Raw genomic sequence first — 15,467 nt, 5'->3', positions numbered from 1 at the left:
AAATCCACATTTATTACCCCAAAAATCCACCTTTATTACCCCAAAAACCCACATTTATTTACCCAAAAATCCACATTTATTACCCCAAAATCCACCTTTATTGCCCCAAAAATCCACCTTTTACTGCCCCAAAAATCCACCTTTTACTGCCCCAAAAATCCACCTTTATTTACCCAAAAATCCACCTTTATTACCCCCAAAATCCACCTTTATTGTCCAAAAAATCCACTTTACTGACCCTTTTATTACCCCAAAAACCCACCTTTATTTACCCAAAAATCCACATTTATTACCCCAAAAATCCACATTTATTACCCCAAAAATCCACATTTATTACCCCAAAAATCCACATTTATGGCCCCAAACCCCCGGAATTGCCCCCCGGGGGGGTCAGGACACCAGGACCCCCGCGCTGCCCCCCTTGCCCCCCTCGGGGCCGTCCCGGGGGGGCTGTTTGGGCTCCTCCTCCCCCACCAGGCGGATGTTGTGGCGCTCCCGGAATTCCGTCAGCTCCCGGCCCTTGGCTTGGAGCTGCTGGGCCAGGGCCTCGATCAGCTTGGAAATCTGGGAATAACGGGGGGACAGGGGTCAGGGGGGGCTTGGGGGGGGCGGGGGGTGATTTTGGGGGGGATTTGGGGCAGTTTGGGGGCGATTTGGGGCAGTTTGGGGATTTGGGGCAGTTTGGGGGGTTCTGGGGGAAGGTTGGGGGTCCCACCCCCCTCCCCTGCTCCTGGTTTCTCTGAGAATTCCCAAATGATTTTTGGGGGGTCCCAGTCTGGTTTTTTGGGGTCCCACCCCCTCACCTGCTCCTGGGGGTTCCCAGATGATTTTTGGGTGTTCCCAGATGATTTTTGGGGTGCCCCAGTGTGTTTTTGGGGTGTCCCCCCCCCTCACCTGCTCCTTGTTGCTCTGGGGGGTTCAGGAGGTTCCCAGATGATTTTTGGGGGTGCCCCAGTGTGTTTTTGGGGTGTCCCCCCCCTCACCTGCTCCTGGTTTCTCTGAGAGTTCCCAGATGATTTTTGGGGTGTCCCAGTGTGTTTTTTGGGGTCCCACCCCTCACCTGCTCCTGGGGGTTCCCAGTGTGTTTTTTGGGGTGTCCCAGTGTGTTTTTGGGGTGTCCCCCCCCTCACCTGCTCCTTGTTGCTCTGGGGGGTTCAGGAGGTTCCCAGTGTGTTTTTTGGGGGATCCCACTGTGTTTTTTGGGGTCCCACCCCCCTCACCTGCTCCTGGGGGTTCCCACAGGATTTCTGGGTGTTCCCAGATGATTTTTTGGGGGTCCCAGTGTGTTTTTGGGGTGTCTCAGTGTGTTTTTGGGGTGCCCCAGTGTATTTTTGGGGTCCCACCCCCTCACTTGCTCCTGGGGGTTCCCAGATGATTTCTGGGTGTTCCCAGATGTTTTTTGGGGTGCCCCAGTGTATTTTTGGGGTCCCACCCCCTCACCTGCTCCTGGGGGTTCCCAGATGATTTCTGGGTGTTCCCAGATGATTTTTGGGGTGCCTCAGTGTGTTTTTGGGGTCCCACCCCCCTCACCTGCTCCTTGTTGCTCTGGGGGGTTCAGGAGGTTCCCAGATGTTTTTTGGGGTGTCCCAGTGTATTTTTGGGGGTCCCACCCCCCTCACCTGCTCCTGGTTTCTCTGAGAGTTCCCAGATGATTTTTTGGGGGTCCCAGTGTGATTTTTGGGGTGCCCCAGTGTGTTTTTTGGGGTCCCACCCCCCTCACCTGCTCCTGGGGGTTCCCAGATGATTTCTGGGGTGCCCCAGTGTGTTTTTTGGGGGGTCCCACCCCCCTCACCTGCTCCTGGTTTCTCTGAGAATTCCCAAATGATTTTTGGGGGGTCCCAGTGTGTTTCTGGGGGGTCCCAGTGTGTTTTTTGCGGTGTCCCACCCCCTCACCTGCTCTTTGTTGCTCTGGGGAATTCAGGAGGTTCCCAGTGTGTTTTTTGGGATGTCCCAGTGTATTTTTGGGGTCCCCACCCCTCCCCTGCTCCTTGTTGCTCTGGGGGGTTCAGGAGGTTCCCAGATGATTTTTGGGGTGTCCCAGTGTGGTTTTTGGGGTCCCCCCCCCCTCACCTGCTCCTTGTTGCTCTGGGGGGTTCAGGAGGTTCCCAGATGATTTTTGGGGTGTCCCAGTGTGGTTTTTGGGGTCCCCCCCCCCTCACCTGCTCCTTGTTGCTCTGGGGGGTTCAGGAGGTTCCCAGATGATTTTTGGGGTGTCCCAGTGTGGTTTTTGGGGTCCCCCCCCCTCACCTGCTCCTTGTTGCTCGGGGGGGTTCAGGAGGTTCCCAGATGATTTTTGGGGTGCCCCAGCCCCTCACTTGCTCCTGGGGGTTCCCAGATGATTTCTGGGTGTTCCCAGATGATTTTTGGGGTGCCCCAGTGTGTTTTTGGGATCCCACCCCCTCACCTGCTCCTGGGGGTTCCCAGATGATTTCTGGGTGTTCCCAGTGTGATTTTTGGGGTGCCCCAGTGCATTTTTGGGGTCCCACCCCCCCTCACCTGCTCCTTGTTGCTCTCCAGGGCCGGCAGCACCTCCTTGACCGTCCTCTCCACCAGGACCCCCCCGACCATGCGGAAGCACTTCCGGGTGGGATCCACCTCCCGCAGGGTCTCGATCACCAGGCTGGGGGGGTTTGGGAATTTTGGGGGGTCAGGGGGGGTGAGGGGACCCCCCCAAAAGCCCTTTAGGACCCCCCCAAGGACCCACCTGTGCTCGTTGAGCTCCAGCTCCAGCTCGGCGGCTTTGGAGGCCAAACCCCGCTGGTCCTGCCGGAGCCGGTTAAAGCGGGACACCACCTGGAATGGGAATACTGGGAATACTGGGAACACTGGGATGGGATCCCATGGGATAGGGGACACCTCCTGGGATAGGGGACACCACCTGGAATGGGACACTGGGAATACTGGGATAGGGGACACCACCTGGAATGGGACACTGGGGATACTGGGAACACTGGGAATACTGGGATAGGGGACACCACCTGGAATGGGACACTGGGAATACTGGGAACACTGGGAATACTGGGATAGGGGACACCACCTGGAATGGGACACTGGGAATACTGGGAACACTGGGATAGGGGACACTGGGAATACTGGGATAGGGGACACCACCTGGAATGGGGACACTGGGAATACTGGGAACACTGGGAATACTGGGATAGGGGACACCACCTGGAATGGGGACACTGGGAATACTGGGAATACTGGGATGGGGGACACCACCTGGAATGGGGACACTGGGAACATTGGGAATACTGGGAATACTGGGAATACTGGGATAGGGGACACCACCTGGAATGGGACATTGGGAATACTGGGAATACTGGGAATACTGAGATAGGGGACACCACCTGGAATGGGGACACTGGGAATACTGGGAACACTGGGATAGGGGACACTGGGAATACTGGGAACACTGGGATGGGATCCCATGGGATAGGGGACACTGGGATAGGGGACACCACCTGCAATGGGAACACTGGGAATACTGGGAATACTGGGAATACTGGGATAGGGGACACTGGGAATACTGGGAATACTGGGATAGGGGACACTGGGAATACTGGGATAGGGGACACTGGGAATACTGGGATAGGGGACACCTCCTGGGATAGGGGACACCTCCTGAGATAGGGGACACCACCTGGAATGGGAACACTGGGAATACTGGGAATACTGGGATAGGGGACACCACCTGCAATGGGAACACTGGGAATACTGGGATAGGGGACACCACCTGGAATGGGATGGGAACACTGGGATAGGGGACACCACCTGGGATGGGAACACTAGGATGGGATGGGATCCCCTGGGATAGGGGATGGGATCCCCTGGGATAGGGGACACCACTGGGGATGGGATGGGATGGGATGGGATGGGATGGGATGGGATGGGATGGGATGGGATGGATGGGATGGGATGGAGGGGAGGGGATGGGATAGGATTGATGGGATGGGATGGATGGGATGGGAGGAGACCCCTGGGATTGGGGATGGGATCCCCTGGGATAGGGGACACCATCTGGGATGGGAGACCCCTTGGATTGGGGATGGGAACACTGGGATATGGGACACCATCTGGGATGGGGGGAGACCCCCAGGATTGGGATGGGATCCCCTGGGATAGGGGACAACACCTGGGATGGGATGGGATGGATGGGAGGAGACCCCCGGGATTGGGGATGGGATCCCCCAGGATAGGGGACACCTCCTGGGATGGGATGGGATGGGATGGCATAGAGGGGATGGGATGAAGGGGACTGGATGGAAAGGATGGGATGGGATGGGATGGAGGGAATTGGAAGGGATGGGATGGAGAGAACAGGGATGGGATGGGATGGGAGGAGACCCCCGGGACTGGGGATGAGAACACTGGGATAGGGGACACCTCCTGGGATGGGAGACCCCCAGGACTGGGGTGGGACCCCCGGGGACAGGGTTTACCCCTACTGGGGGCACGGGGAGACCCCTCACACCCCATTTCCCCCTCACCTCCCATTGTCCCCTCACGCCCCATTTCCCCCTCACATGCCTGTTTCCCTCTCTCATCCCTATTTTCCCCTCACCCGTTCAGGGCTCAGCCCTTTCCCCTCACACTCTATTTTCCCCTCTCACACCCCGTTCCGCCTCACAGCCCCATTCCCCTCTCACACCCCATTCCCCTCTCACACCCCCATTCCCCTCTCACACCCCATTCCCCCTCGCTCCCCTCACCCGTTCAGGGCTCAGCCCTTTCCTCTCACACCCCATTTTCCCCTCACACTCTGTTTTCCCCTCTCACACCCCATTCCCCCTCGCTCCCCTCACCCGTTCAGGGCTCAGCCCTTTCCCCTCACACCCCATTTTCCCCTCACACTCTGTTTTCCCCTCTCACACCCCATTTCCCCTCGCTCCCCTCACCTGTTCAGGGCTCAGCCCTTTCCCCTCACACTCTATTTTCCCCTCACACTCTATTTTCCCCTCACACCCCATTTTCCCCTCTCACACCCCGTTCCCCCCCACTCCCCTCACCTGTTCAGGGCTCAGCCCTTTCCCCTCACACTCTATTTTCCCCTCACACCCCCATTCCCCTCTCACATCCCATTCCCCCTCGCTCCCCTCACCTGTTCAGGGCTCAGCCCTTTCCCCTCACACTCTATTTTCCCCTCACACCCCGTTCCCCTCTCACACCCCGTTCCCCCTCGCTCCCCTCACCTGTTCAGGGCTCAGCCCTTTCCCGGTTCCCGGGTTCCCCCCCCGGCCCTTCCCGCTCTCCGCCATCTTGAGGCTCCGCCCCCTTTCCGGGCCAGGCCGAGGCAGGGGGCGTGGCTTCCGGCGCCGCCATGTTTGAGGCGGGCGGGCGAGGGCGGCGCCATGTTGGATGAGGGCAGCTCCCCCTCCGCCATCTTTGATTCGGGCGGGTGAGGGCGGCATGGGCGCCGCCATGTTGGATGAGGGCAGGGCCGTGGGGGGGACTTTGATCGCGGAGCGTCCGGAGGGGAATGTGAGGGGGGGGCACTGGGAGGGACTGGGAGCACTGGGAGGGACTGGGGGCACTGGACGAGGTCACTGGGAGCGCTGCGAGGGACTGGGAGCGCTGGGACGGGTCACTGGGAGCGTTGGAAGGGGTTACAGGGAGCACCGGGAATACTCACTGGTAGCGCTGGGAGAGGGTTTGGGGGGCACTGGGAGCACTGGGAGAGGGTTTGAGGGGCACTGGGAGAACTGGGAGGGGGGTTGGGGGTTACTGGGAGCACTGGGAGAGGGTTTGGGGGGCACTGGGAGGGGGTTTGGGGGCACTGGGAGCACTGGGAGGAGCACTGGGGGCACTGGGAGGAGGTTCGGGGGCACTGGGAGTCGCTGGGAAGGGGTTTGGGAGTCACTGGGAAGGGTTACTGGAAGCACTGGGAGGCGGTTTGGGAGCACTGGGAGCACTGGGAGGGGGTTTGGGAGTCACTGGGAGGAACTGGAAGGGGACTGGGAGATACTGGGAGGGCACTGGGAGGAACTGGGAGCACTGGGAGGGGGCTTGGGGGGGGTACTGGGAGTACTGGGGGCAGTTGGGGGGGTCTGGGGGCACTTCGAGGTCTGACCCGGGGCAGTCTGGGGGGGTCTGGGGGCACTTTGGGGTCCCGGTTCGGGGGTTCTTTCCCCCCCGTGCCAGCCCCGTGCCCCCTCCCCACTCCGGGGTGTTCCCCCCCCAGGCTGAGGGCGGCCCCCCGGGCCCTGCTGTGCTGCCGCCCCCCGGGACCCCCCCAGAGACTTCCCCAGAGACCCCCCCGAGCCCCCCAGAGCTGCGGGACCGCGGGCAGGTACCGGGGGGGGCTCGTGGGGCGACCCTCAGGAGAGGGGGGGAACCTGGGGGTGACCCTGGACCTCGGGGGGGGAGGAGGGACCTGGGGGTGACCCCAATCCCTGTGGGATGACCTCCATCCCTTGGGGTGACCCCAGTCCCCGTGGGGTGACCCCCATCCCTGTGGGGTGACCCCAATCCCTGTGGGGTGACCCCAGTCCCCATTGGGTGACCCCTGTCCCTGTAGGGTGACCCCTGTCCCCAAGGAGTGACCCCCATCCTCGTGGGGTGACCCCTGTCCCCGTGGGGTGACCCTAGTGCCCATGGGGTGACCCCCATCCCTGTGGGGTGACCCCAGTCCCCAAGGAGTGACCCCCATCACTATGGGGTGACCCCCATCCCTGTAGGGTGACCCCCATCCCTGTAGGGTGACCCCAGTCCCCATGGGGTGACCCCCATCCCTGTGGGGTAACCCCCATCTCTGTGGGGTGACCCCCATCCCTTGGGGTGACTCCCATCCCTGTGGGGTGCCCCCAGTCCCCATGAGGTGACCCCCAGTCCCCATGGTGTGCCCCCTGGCCTCCTGGGTTGCCCCCATCCCCATGGTGTGCCCCCTGAGGTGCCCCCTGTCCCCCACAGGATGTCAGTGCCCCCCCGTGCCACGGTGGCCATGGCCCAGGTGACCTCGACCCCGGACAAGGAGCACAACTGGTGCCACTGGGGTGACCCCAGTCCCCATGAGGTGCCCCCTGAAATGCCCCCAGTCCCCGTGAGGTGCCCCCTGAGGTGCCCCCTGTCCCCCCCAGGATGTCAGTGCCCCCCCGTGCCACGGTGGCCGTGGCCCAGGTGACCTCGACCTTGGACAAAGAGCACAACTGGTGCCACTGGGGTGACCCCTGTCCCTGTGGGGTGACCCCAGTCCCCAAGGAGTGACCCCCATCCCTGTGGTGTGCCCCCATCCCCATGGGGTGCCCCCTGAGGTGCCCCCTGTCCCCCCCCAGGATGTCAGTGCCCCCCCGTGCCACGGTGGCCGTGGCCCAGGTGACCTCCACCCCGGACAAGGAGCACAACTGGTGCCAGTGCTCGGCGCTGGTGCGGGAGGCGGCGGGACGGGGGGCCCGGCTCGTGTTCCTGCCCGAGGGCTTCGACTTCATCGGGCACGGCCCCGAGCAGAGCCTGAGCCTGGCAGAGCCCCTGGACGGGCACACCGTGGGCAGGTACCGGCAGCTGGCCAGGTACGGGGGACTGGGGGGACTGGGGGAACTGGGGGGACTGGGGGAACTGGGGGAACTGGGAGAATTGGGGGAACTGGGGACACACCGTGGGCAGGTACCGGCAGCTGGCCAGGTATGGGGGATTGGGGGGACTGGGGGGACTGGGGGGAACTGGGGGGACTGGGGACACACCGTGGGCAGGTACCGCCAGCTGGCCAGGTACGGGGGACTGGGGGGACTGGGGGAACTGGGGGGACTGGGGGAACTGGGGGAACTGGGAGAATTGGGGGAACTGGGGACACACCGTGGGCAGGTACCGGCAGCTGGCCAGGTATGGGGGATTGGGGGGACTGGGGGGACTGGGGGGAACTGGGGGGACTGGGGACACACCGTGGGCAGGTACCGCCAGCTGGCCAGGTACGGGCAACTGGGGGGACTGGGGGGAACTGGGGGGAACTGGGGACACTGGGCGAACTGGGGGAACTGGGGGGAACTGGGGGGACTGGGGGGAACTGGGGGGAACTGGGGGAACTGGGGGGAACTGGGGGGACTGGGGGAACTGGGGGGAACTGGGGGGACTGGGGGGAACTGGGGGGAACTGGGGGGACTGGGGGAACTGGGGGAACTGGGAGAATTGGGGGAACTGGGGGGAACTGGGGGAACTGGGGACACACCGTGGGCAGGTACCGGCAGCTGGCCAGGTATGGGGGACTGGGGGGAACTGGGGGGACTGGGGGGAACTGGGGGAACTGGGGACACACCGTGGGCAGGTACCGGCAGCTGGCCAGGTATGGGGGAACTGGGGGGACTGGGGGGACTGGGGGAACTGGGGGGAACTGGGGGGACTGGGGGAACTGGGGACACACCGTGGGCAGGTACCGGCAGCTGGCCAGGTACGGGGGACTGGGGGGAACTGGGGGAACTGGGGGAACTGGGGACACACCTGGGGCAGCTGGGGGAACTGGGGACACACCTGGAACAGCTGGGACAGGAACAGGGTCAGGGACAGGGTTTGGGACAGGAACAGGGTCAGGGACAGGGTTTGGGACAAGGACAGGGGTCAGGGATAGGGTTTGGGACAGGAATGGGGTCAGGGACAGGGTTTGGGACAGGAATGGGGTCAGGGATAGGGTTTGGGACAGGAACAGGGTCAGGGACAGGGTTTGGGACAAGGACAGGGCTCAGGGACAGGGTTTGGGACAGGAATGGGGTCAGGGATGGCACTGGGGACAAAACCAGGAACGGGGACAGGGCTGGGGACAAGGGCAGGGCGGGGGGTCCCGTGTGCCCCTGTCCCCATCCCAGGGAACGTGATGTGTGCCTGTCCCTGTGTCCCCAAGGAATGTGATGTGTCCCTGTCCCCATCCCAGGGAATGTGATGTGTCCCTGTCCCTGTGTCCCCAAGGAATGTGATGTGTCCCTGTGTCCCCATGGAATGTGACGTGTGCCTGTCCCACCATCCCCAAGGAATATGATGTGTCCCTGTTCCCATGGAATGTGATGTGTCCCTGTGTCCCCATCCCATGGAATGTGATGTCTGGCTCTCCCATCCCCAGGGAATGTGATGTCTGGCTCTCCTGTCCCTCTATCCCCAGGGACTGTGATGTCTGGCTCTCCTGTCCCCATGGAATGTGATGTCTGGCTCTCCCCATCCCATGGAATGTGATGTCTGGCTCTCCTGTCCCCAGGGACTGTGATGTCTGACTCTCCTGTCCCCATGGAATGTGATGTCTGGCTCTCTCCATCCCATGGAATGTGATGTCTGGCTCTCCCATCCCCAGGGAATGTGATGTCTGGCTCTCCTGTCCCTCTATCCCCAGGGACTGTGATGTCTGGCTCTCCTGTCCCCATGGAATGTGATGTCTGGCTCTCCCCATCCCATGGAATGTGATGTCTGACTCTCCTGTCCCCATGGAATGTGATGTCTGGCTCTCTCCATCCCAGGGAATGTGATGTCTGGCTCTCCCTCGGGGGTTTCCACGAGCGCGGCTCCGACTGGGACACGACCGGCCGGATCTACAACTGCCACATCCTGCTGGACAGCTCTGGTGGGAGCCCTGGATCCCAAAATTCCTGACCCCACAGTGTCCCCCTGTCACCCTCTGTGTCCCCAACTGCCACATCCTGCTGGACAGCTCCGGTGGGAGCCCTGGATCCCGACATTCCCAACCCTTCTGATGTCCCCCTGCCACCCCCTGTGTCCCCAACTGCCACATCCTGCTGGACAGCTCCGGTGGGAGCCCTGGATCCCGACATTCCCGACCCTCCTGATGTCCCCCTGTGTCCCCAACTGCCCCATCCTGCTGGATGGGAGCCCTGGATCCCGACGTTCCCGACATTCCTGACCTTCCCCACGTCCCCCTGGCACCCCCTGTGTCCCCCCCAAGATTCCCAGCCCTCGGGATCTCCCCGGGTCCTGTTTTATCCCCCAACATTTCCGGGGATGTCCCTTCACTCCCAACACTCCCAACATTCCCTGTGCTATCCCCCCATTCCCAACATTCCCTGTGCTATCCCCCCATTCCCAACATTCCCCGGAATGCCCCCCCATCCCCAACATTCCCAACATTCCCAACATTCCCTGGGATATCCCTTCACCCCCAACATTCCCCTCGTTCCAAACACTCTCTGGGCTGTCCCCCCATTCCCCCCATTCCCCACATTCCCCGGAATGCCCCCCCATTCCCCTCATTCCCAACATTCCCTGGGATGTCCCTTTACCCCCAAGACTCCCAACACTCCCTGGGCTGTCCCGCAATTCCCAACCTTCCCTGGGCTGTCCCCCCATTCCCACCATTCCCAACATTCCCTGTGCTATCCCCCCATTCCCAACATTCCCTGTGCTATCCCCCCATTCCCCCTATTCCCCCCATTCCCCCTATTCCCCCCATTCCCCGGGATGCCCCGCACTCCCCCCATTCCCAACATTCCCTGGAATGTCCCTTCACCCCCAACACTCCCAAACCCTGGGCTGTCCCTCCATTCCCAACATTCCCTGGGCTGTCCCCTCATTCCCACCATTCCCAACACTCCCTGGGCTGTTCCCCTGTCCCCCCTATTCCCCCCATCCCCTGGAATGCCCCCCCATTCCCAACATTCCCCCCATTCCCCAGAATGCCCCCCCATTCCCAACATTCCCTGTGCTATCCCCCATTCCCAACATTCCCTGTGCTATCCCCCATTCCCAACATTCCCTGTGCTATCCCCCCATTCCCACCATTCCCCCCATTCCCCCCATCCCCCAGAATGCCCCCCATTCCCAACACTCCCAACATTCCCCGGAATGTCCCCCCATTCCCCCCATTCCCCCCATTCCCTGGGCTGTCCCCCCATTCCCCCCATCCCCCAGAATGCCCCCCATTCCCAACACTCCCAACATTCCCCGGAATGTCCCCCCATTCCCCCCATTCCCCCCATTCCCTGGGCTGTCCCCCCATTCCCCCCATCCCCCGGAATGCCCCCCATTCCCAACATTCCCAACATTCCCTCTCCCCCAGGCTCCCTGGTGAGCACCTACCGCAAGACCCACCTGTTTGACGTGGACCTGCCCGGGGGGCCGTCCCTGCGCGAGAGCGGCTTCACCAACCCCGGCCCCGCCATCCTGCCCCCCGTGGACACCCCCGTGGGCAAGGTACGGCCCCCCTGCCCACCCCGGGGGGAAAGGGGGTGCCCCCCGACCCCGAGTGACCCCCCCTTGTGTCCCGGTATTCCCAAAAATCCAGCTGGGCCTGGCCGTGTGTTACGACCTGCGCTTCCCGGAGCTGGCGCTGGCCCTGCGGGCCCAGGGAGCCCAAATCCTCGCCTACCCCTCGGCCTTCACCGTGCCCACCGGGGCTGCCCACTGGGAGGTGAGTGGGGGCACCCCCGGGACACCCCCGGGACCCTTGGGATTGCTCTGAGTGCCCCCTGTGTCCTCCACCCCAAGTGCCCCCAAATCCCACCAGGGTGAACCCCCCGGACACCCCCGGGACCCTCGGCATCGCTCTGAGTGCCCCCAAATCCCACCAGGGTGAACCCCCCCGGGACACCCCCGGGACCCTTGGGATTGCTCCGAGTGCCCCCTGTGTCCACCACCCCAAGTGCCCCCAAATCCTGCCAGGGTGAACCCCCCTGTGCCCCCTCAGTGACCCTCCAAGTGCCCCCCAAATCCCACCAGGGTGAACCCCCCCAGGACACCCCCGAGACCCTTGGCATTGCTCCGAGTGCCCCCTGTGTCCACCACCCCCCCAAATCCTGCCAGAGTGAACCCCCCCGGGACACCCCTGGGACCCTCGGCATCGCTGCGAGTGCCCCCTGTGTCCTCCACCACCACAAGTGCCCCCAAATCCTGCCAGGGTGAACCCCCCAGGACACCCCTGGGACCCTCGGCATCGCTCTGAGTGCCCCCTGTGTCCTCCACTGCCCCAAATCCCGCCAGTGACCCTCCAAGTGTCCCCAAATCCCACCAGGGTGAACCCCCCTGTGCCCCAGAAGGTGCCCTCTGTGCCCCCCAAGTGCCCCCATATCCCCCCCGGTGCCCCCCCAGGTCCTTCTCCATGCCCAGCCCATCGAGTGCCCCCCATATCCCCCATTTCCCCCCCATATCCCCCCCAGGTGCTGCTCCGTGCCCGGGCCATCGAGTGCCCCCCATATCCCTCCTGTACCCCCCCATATCCCCATATCTCCCCCCCAGGTGCTGCTCCATGCCCGGGCCATCGAGTGCCCCCCATATCCCTTATTTTGCCCCACAATGACCCCTCTGGTGCCCCCCATATCCCCCATATCTCCCCCCCAGGTCCTTCTCCGTGCCCGGGCCATCGAGTGCCCCCCATATCCCTTATCTTGCCCCACAATGACCCCTCTGGTGCCCCCCATATCTCCCCCCCAGGTGCTGCTCCGTGCCCGGGCCATCGAGTGCCCCCCATAGCCCCCATTTCCCCCCCATAGCCCCAATATCTCCCCCCCAGGTGCTGCTCCATGCCCGGGCCATCGAGTGCCCCCCATATCCCTTATTTTGCCCCACAATGACCCCTCTGGTGCCCCCCCAGGTGCTGCTCCGTGCCCGGGCCATCGAGTGCCCCCCATATCCCCCATTTCTCCCCCATATCCCCATATCTCCCCCCCAGGTGCTGCTCCGTGCCCGGGCCATCGAGTGCCAGTGCTACGTGGTGGCGGCGGCTCAGACCGGGCGGCACCACGAGGCCCGGGTGTCCTTCGGGCACTCGCTGGTGGCCGACCCGTGGGGCACGGTGGTGGCCCAGTGCCACGAGGGGCCCGGGCTCTGCCTCGCCGACATCGACCTCGAGTACCTGCAGCGCGTCCGGAGGGACCTCCCGGTGCAGGGGCATCGCCGCCGCGACCTCTACGGCTGCCCGGGGGCTCCGGGGCCCTGAATGGACCCTAATGTGCCCAAATCTGCCCCAAATGTGCCCCAAATCAACCTCTACGGCTGCCCGGGGGCTCCGGGGCCCTGAATGGACCCCAAATCAACCTCTACGGCTGCCCGGGGGCACCGGGGCCCTGAATGGACCCAAATGTGCCCAAATCTGCCCCAAATGTGCCCCAAATCCACCCCAAATCAACCTGAACGGCTGCCCGGGGGCACCGGGGCCCTAAATCCACCCCAAATCAACCTCTACGGCTGCCCAGGGGCTCTGGGGCCCTGAATGTGCCCAAATCTGCCCCAAATGTGCCCCAAATCAACCTGTACGGCTGCCCGGGGGCACCGGGGCCCTGAATGTGCCCAAATGTACCCAAATGTGCCCCAAATGTGCCCCAAATCAACCTCTACGGCTGCCCGGGGGCACCGGGGCCCTGAATGTGCCCAAATCTGCCCCAAATCAACCTCTACAGCTGCCCGGGGGCACCGGGGCCCTGAATGTGCCCAAATGTGCCCCAAATTAACCTCTACGGCTGCCCCGGGGCACCGGGGCCCTGAATGTGCCCTAAATCTACCCAAATGTGCCCCAAATCCACCCCAAATCAACCTGAACGGCTGCCTGGGGGCACCAGGGCCCTAAATCCACCCCAAATCAACCTCTACAGCTGCCCGGGGGCACCGGGGCCCTGAATGTGCCCAAAATGTACCCAAATGTGCCCCAAATGTGCCCCAAATCAACCTCTACGGCTGCCCGGGGGCACCGGGGCCCTGAATCTGCCCCAAATCTACCCAAATGTGCCCCAAATCCACCCCAAATCAACCTCTACGGCTGCCTGGGGGCACCGGGGCCCTGAATGTGCCCAAATGTACCCAAATGTGCCCCAAATCTGCCCCAAATCAACCTCTACGGCTGCCCAGGGGCACTGGGGTCCTAAAACCTGCATTTGAGCCCAAATCTGCATCACCCCAAATCAGCCCCAAATCTCCTCTAAGTCTGCCCTGAATCAGCCCCAAATCTGCCTCAAATCAGCCCCAAATCTGCCCCAAACCATCCCCAAATCTGCCCCAAATCGGCTCTAAATCTCCTCTAAGTCTGCCCCAAATCAGCCCCAAATCTGCCCCGAGTCAGCCCCAAACCTGCCCCAAATCAGCCCCAAATCAGCTCCAAATTTGCCTCAAACCATCCCCAAATCTGCCCCAAATCAGCTCCAAATCTGCCCCAAACCATCCCCAAATCTGCCCCAAATCAGCTCCAAATTTGCCCCAAATCAGCCCCTTTCTCCCCAGAACGACCCGCTCAGCACCCCAGCAATGGGGTGTCCCCCCTCTTTTTGGGGTCCCTCCCCTTTCCTGGGGGTCACCCCCTTTTTGGGGTCACCCCAGGGGTGACACTGGCGCCCTAAAAATCCCTATTTTGCCCCAATTTGCCCTAAATCAGCCCCTTTTCCCCCAAAATGTGGCAACTCGGGGCCCCCAGCGCCAAAGCCACGCCCCCCTTTTTTGGGGGGGGGTCCTGCCCTCTTTTTTGGGGTTCCTCCCGAATTTGGGGGGTCCTGGAGGGAGGAGGAGCCTCGAGGGGGGATTTTTGTTCTGCTGTGATTTTAAAAATACAGAAATGACAGGAAATGACCCCAAAATGTGGCTGAATTGTTGGGGAGGGGGGGCCGTTTTTAGTGATTAAATGGTAATTTTTGGGGTGCAATGCCATTTTTTTGGGGTGAAATGGCCAGTTTTGAGGTATAATGGCCATTTTTGGGGGGTGAGAAAGGCCATTTTGGGGGGAAAATGGTTATTTTTTGGTGTATAACGGGAATTTTTTGGGGGAAAATGGTTATTTTTAGGTGTATAATGGGAATTTTTTTGAGGAAAATGGCCGGTTTTGGGGTTAAAACGACTGTTTTAGGAGGGAAGTGGCCATTTTTTGTGGGAAAAGGCCATTTTTGGGGGGCTCAATCACAATTTTTGGGGTGAATCCTGAACACCCCCCCAGGGAAAAAACGGAATTTGGGGGGGAAACGGGAAAAATTGAGGACAAACTGAGGGGAAAATCACCCCAAAACCCGGGAATTTGGCCCTTTTTTGTTGTTGTTTTTAGTGGATGGGAAAGAAAAGGTGGAAAAAAGAGGGAAAACCCCCCGGGAATCACGAGGAGAGGAAGGAGTCTGACAGGAATAAAGCGAGGGATTCTGGAATATTCTGCTGGATCTCCAACCCCAAACCCCCCCAAGGGAACTCAAGGGGATTTTTGCCTTTTTTTTTTTTTGTTTGTTTTTAATGAATATAAAAGAAAAATAGGGGGAGAAAAAACCATGGAAAACACAAGGAGAGGGAGGAAGCGACAGGGCCCAAGGGAGGAGGAATTCCAGAATATTCCATAATATTCCAGGGCTTCCCTGCGGCTCCAACCCCCCAAATCCCACCGTGTGGCAGCAACAGGGGCTTTTTTGCCTTTTTTTTTTGGTGGTTTTTTAATGGGTACAAAAGAAAATTGGGGGGGGGAAAAACATGGGAAAACACGAGGAGGAGGAACCGACAGGGCAAAAAGTGCGGAATTCCAGAATATTCCGGTGCTCCCCCCCCCCCCAAAATCCCACCCTCAGGGGAACCAACGGGATTTTTGCCTT

The 15,467-nt window shown here is 61.4% G+C and overlaps 2 protein-coding genes and 3 long non-coding RNA genes across 30 annotated transcripts; 2 read left to right on the top strand and 3 right to left on the bottom strand.

The window, feature by feature from the left end:
* Window positions 1–316: 316 nt before the first annotated feature.
* PFDN2 (prefoldin subunit 2) lies at window positions 317–5,269 on the bottom strand. Its single transcript, XM_051775924.1, has 4 exons — window positions 5,193–5,269; window positions 2,705–2,793; window positions 2,497–2,620; window positions 317–564 (listed from the first exon to the last, which is right to left on the bottom strand). The coding sequence occupies exons 1-4, from the start codon at window positions 5,256–5,258 to the stop codon at window positions 391–393; spliced, it is 453 nt and encodes a 150-aa protein (XP_051631884.1). The 5' UTR covers window positions 5,259–5,269; the 3' UTR covers window positions 317–390.
* LOC127465442 (uncharacterized) lies at window positions 1,137–2,559 on the top strand. The gene is made up of 4 exons (XR_007902202.1): window positions 1,137–1,194; window positions 1,414–1,561; window positions 2,013–2,220; window positions 2,468–2,559. It is a non-coding gene; the product is annotated as an uncharacterized LOC127465442 (long non-coding RNA).
* LOC127465443 (uncharacterized) lies at window positions 1,696–2,484 on the bottom strand. The gene is made up of 3 exons (XR_007902203.1): window positions 2,405–2,484; window positions 2,160–2,247; window positions 1,696–1,720 (listed from the first exon to the last, which is right to left on the bottom strand). It is a non-coding gene; the product is annotated as an uncharacterized LOC127465443 (long non-coding RNA).
* On the top strand, window positions 5,219–14,716 carry LOC127465437 (deaminated glutathione amidase-like). 23 transcript variants are annotated; one of them, XM_051775903.1, is made up of 12 exons: window positions 5,219–5,481; window positions 6,182–6,289; window positions 7,272–7,505; window positions 9,429–9,532; window positions 10,982–11,115; window positions 11,207–11,332; window positions 12,590–12,852; window positions 12,994–13,046; window positions 13,168–13,248; window positions 13,501–13,582; window positions 13,665–13,826; window positions 14,025–14,118. In XM_051775903.1, coding segments are annotated over exons 1-11 (1,314 nt in total). In that variant the 5' UTR covers window positions 5,219–5,479; the 3' UTR covers window positions 13,792–13,826; window positions 14,025–14,118. The 23 variants fall into 23 exon arrangements, 22 of the variants coding, with proteins under 22 accessions (XP_051631863.1, XP_051631861.1, XP_051631866.1 ...); XM_051775901.1 differs by lacking the exon at window positions 13,501–13,582 and having other exon boundaries at window positions 14,025–14,716; XM_051775906.1 differs by having other exon boundaries at window positions 13,746–14,049.
* Window positions 12,675–14,117, bottom strand: LOC127465441 (uncharacterized). 4 transcript variants are annotated; one of them, XR_007902200.1, is made up of 6 exons: window positions 14,025–14,113; window positions 13,746–13,881; window positions 13,501–13,582; window positions 13,168–13,248; window positions 12,955–13,096; window positions 12,675–12,823 (listed from the first exon to the last, which is right to left on the bottom strand). It is a non-coding gene; the product is annotated as an uncharacterized LOC127465441 (long non-coding RNA). The 4 variants fall into 4 exon arrangements; XR_007902199.1 differs by having other exon boundaries at window positions 12,759–12,904; window positions 13,047–13,248; window positions 13,746–13,826; window positions 14,025–14,117; XR_007902198.1 differs by having other exon boundaries at window positions 12,759–12,904; window positions 13,047–13,248.
* Window positions 14,717–15,467: the final 751 nt, after the last annotated feature.

Source organism: Manacus candei, unplaced genomic scaffold (assembly GCF_025592945.1).
Source record: "Manacus candei isolate 608988 ecotype Guabito, Panama unplaced genomic scaffold, ASM2559294v1 h1tg000394l, whole genome shotgun sequence".
NCBI classification, from domain to species: Eukaryota; Metazoa; Chordata; class Aves; order Passeriformes; family Pipridae; genus Manacus; species Manacus candei.
This window is presented reverse-complemented; position numbering and strand designations above follow the sequence as displayed.

Excerpts from the sequence above, each read along its gene's own strand:
- PFDN2 (XM_051775924.1), bottom strand. The coding sequence starts at position 5,258 with ATGGCGGAGAGCGGGAAGGGCCGGGGGGGGAACCCGGGAACCGGGAAA. Across the intron at positions 2,794-5,192 it reads AAGGGCTGAGCCCTGAACAG|GTGGTGTCCCGCTTTAACCG; the intron begins GTGAGGGGAGCG and ends TTCCCATTCCAG. Across the intron at positions 2,621-2,704 it reads CTGGAGCTCAACGAGCACAG|CCTGGTGATCGAGACCCTGC; the intron begins GTGGGTCCTTGG and ends AAACCCCCCCAG.
- LOC127465437 (XM_051775901.1), top strand. Across the intron at positions 6,290-7,271 it reads AGCTGCGGGACCGCGGGCAG|GATGTCAGTGCCCCCCCGTG; the intron begins GTACCGGGGGGG and ends GTCCCCCCCCAG. Across the intron at positions 9,533-10,981 it reads CATCCTGCTGGACAGCTCTG|GCTCCCTGGTGAGCACCTAC; the intron begins GTGGGAGCCCTG and ends CCTCTCCCCCAG.